Source organism: Siphateles boraxobius, unplaced genomic scaffold (assembly GCF_051911475.1).
Source record: "Siphateles boraxobius isolate OS27281-9 unplaced genomic scaffold, OSU_SipBor_1 7, whole genome shotgun sequence".
NCBI classification, from domain to species: domain Eukaryota; kingdom Metazoa; phylum Chordata; class Actinopteri; order Cypriniformes; family Leuciscidae; genus Siphateles; species Siphateles boraxobius.
Window position 1 is genome coordinate 39,645,001 of NW_027509197.1, and position 2,500 is coordinate 39,647,500.

A 2,500-nucleotide genomic window follows, 5' to 3' on the forward strand; every position below is an offset into this window, starting at 1 on the left:
GTTTGTGTTGTGACAGGAAAAAGACGACCTGAAGAGAGCGGAGAACATGCTGGAACAGGCCGACCGGCTCGGGTGCCGACAGTTCGTCACGGCCACAGACGTGGTGCGAGGAAACCCCAAACTCAACCTGGCCTATGTGGCCAATCTGTTCAACAAGTATCCCGCTCTGAAGAAGCCGGAAAACCAGGACATCGACTGGAGCTCTATTGAGGGTGTGTGAATCTGAACTGTCCACCTAAAAATTATCATTCTATCATCGTTTACTAAAGTTGTTCCGAACCTGATAGAGAAGTTCTCTCAAAGTTACGAAAAAACATTCTTACAGCAACATTAATAGTACATTTATTCAATGATATGTGGTCTCTTATAATGTGTATTTATTCAGTCAAACCAAAAATTATTCAGACAACAGATATCATTTTTTATATGTTTTTACTAGTGTGTGCAGGACACTATAGTTCATTTATGTAAGCGAGACTAGCTAAATAAAGTAAACTGTGACATATTATACCCCAAAATTCTTCATACAATGACTACCAGTAAAATTTATAACAATTTCGGACCAAATATTATTCAGACACTTTGATCTGATCATGTTTTGCTGAATTGTTTTTTCTTTAATAACTAATGCAGCTTTTTACCTCACAGACTGAACAACATGAAGCATTGCTTGGTAATTGGTTGAGCTAAACTGGTATTATCTAATTGTGTAGTTAAATTTAACACCTGACAGATATTCAACATAATTCATGTGTGAGAGTCTAACAGGAGGATAAAACCAGTGAAATATCAACTGATTTGATAACTCTGAGTTCTTGTCATATTTCATAATTACTTTCTAAACTATAGCGAATAAACTGTGATAATGTGAGAAATGTTGAAAGTGTCTGAATATATTTTGGTTTGACTGTACATCATTCATGTAATGTTTTTTCTGAAACCTTTAAGTTGGACATTCACCATTTTTTAAATGTTACTAGTTTTGGAATGTTCAGAGAACATTCAAAAGTGACGTCTTTAATGTTTGCAAAATGGAATGTCGCAACCAAGAAAAACGTTTTTAAAAAGTGGACGTATTGAATGGAAGTCAATGGGAACCGAAACTGTTTGATTCCCGACATTCCTCAAAATCTTTTTTTTTTTTTTTTATGTTCAAAAGAAAGAAAGAAAGCCATACAGGTTTGGAACATGATGAGTAAATGATAACTGAATTATTATTTAGGTGGATCTCAACCATTTGTCCTACACATTAATGCGATTAAATGGGGGCTTTTGTTGAAGTCTATATTTACATGTATTACATTCAGTGAATAGTGAGCAGGCACAGTGATAATGTTGAAGTAACGAGATCTCATCCGTGTCTCATGTTCTGTCACTGTCAGGAGAGACCAGAGAGGAACGCACCTTCAGAAACTGGATGAACTCACTGGGCGTTAATCCACGTGTCAATCATCTCTATGTGTGAGTACAACCTCAAACACGCATCAGGCATTGCTTAACACAGAATAATACACCATAAAATGGTAATAAATAACAGTTAAAAAACAAAACAAATTGTGGCTACTAAACCACTAAAACATATGGAAGCCCATTTCTGGATAAAAAAGAAAAAAGAAAATAGTTTGTCATTGAAATTATGACATACTAATTCATAAGTATGACATACTAAGTAATAATAATTTTGATATTTTTGTCATTATGACATAAAAAGTCAATTATGACAAACATAGACATAATTATGATAAAAAGTTTAAAACAATTTCATGACGTGTCAGAATTTAAACTTTTTACGTAATAATTTTGACTGTTATAATAGTGACTTAATATTACAGAATTTCTACTTAGTCATAATTATGACATAAAATGTCAAATTTCTGACATAGTATGTCACAATTTAATTTTTTTGTCAAACATTTTGATTTTTTATGTCATAATTTTAACATTTAGTAAGTCAGAATTTCAAATTTGTCATAATTATGACTCAAAATCAACTTAAACTTTTTACTACATCATTTTTACTATGTAAAAGTATGTCATAATTTCGACTGTCATAATTTTGACTTTTTCTATCATAATTTAATCTTTTTATGTCATAATTTTGACTAAGCCTAATTATGATTAGTGGTGGAAGTGGGCTTCCATAACTAGGCCTTTATTAGTGATGCACCGAAATTTTGGCAACTGAAAATATTAGTCCAAAAAATGAATTTTGTTTCATCATTTTAATAAATATATGCACTACATGCATTACATATTAATTACATATTGACCTGTAAGTGATGTCTTCATTATTATGTTTGAATAAATATGTCAAGAAAAGAAGACAACCATTTAAATGTTTATATTAAAAAAAAAACTGAAGTAGAAACATAATAATGTCATTAAAAGTTGATATGAAAACTGCCTTATGTGCAATTTAAATGTTTGTACAACTTTATTGGAGTGTTAAGTAAATTTGATAAATGAATTGATTATTAAATAAAAAAAATTTAACAAAAAA

General features: G+C 31.0%; 1 protein-coding gene across 1 annotated transcript in view; it reads left to right on the forward strand.

Annotated features, from left to right (window-relative positions):
• The window catches only part of lcp1 (lymphocyte cytosolic protein 1 (L-plastin)), a 22,481-nt gene that overhangs the window by 14,395 nt on the left and 5,586 nt on the right, over positions 1-2,500 (forward strand). The window contains exons 10-11 of the mRNA XM_077217180.1: positions 17-212; positions 1,383-1,461. Coding sequence (XP_077073295.1) covers positions 17-212; positions 1,383-1,461 — 275 coding nt within the window. The remainder of the gene's footprint in view (positions 1-16; positions 213-1,382; positions 1,462-2,500) is intronic.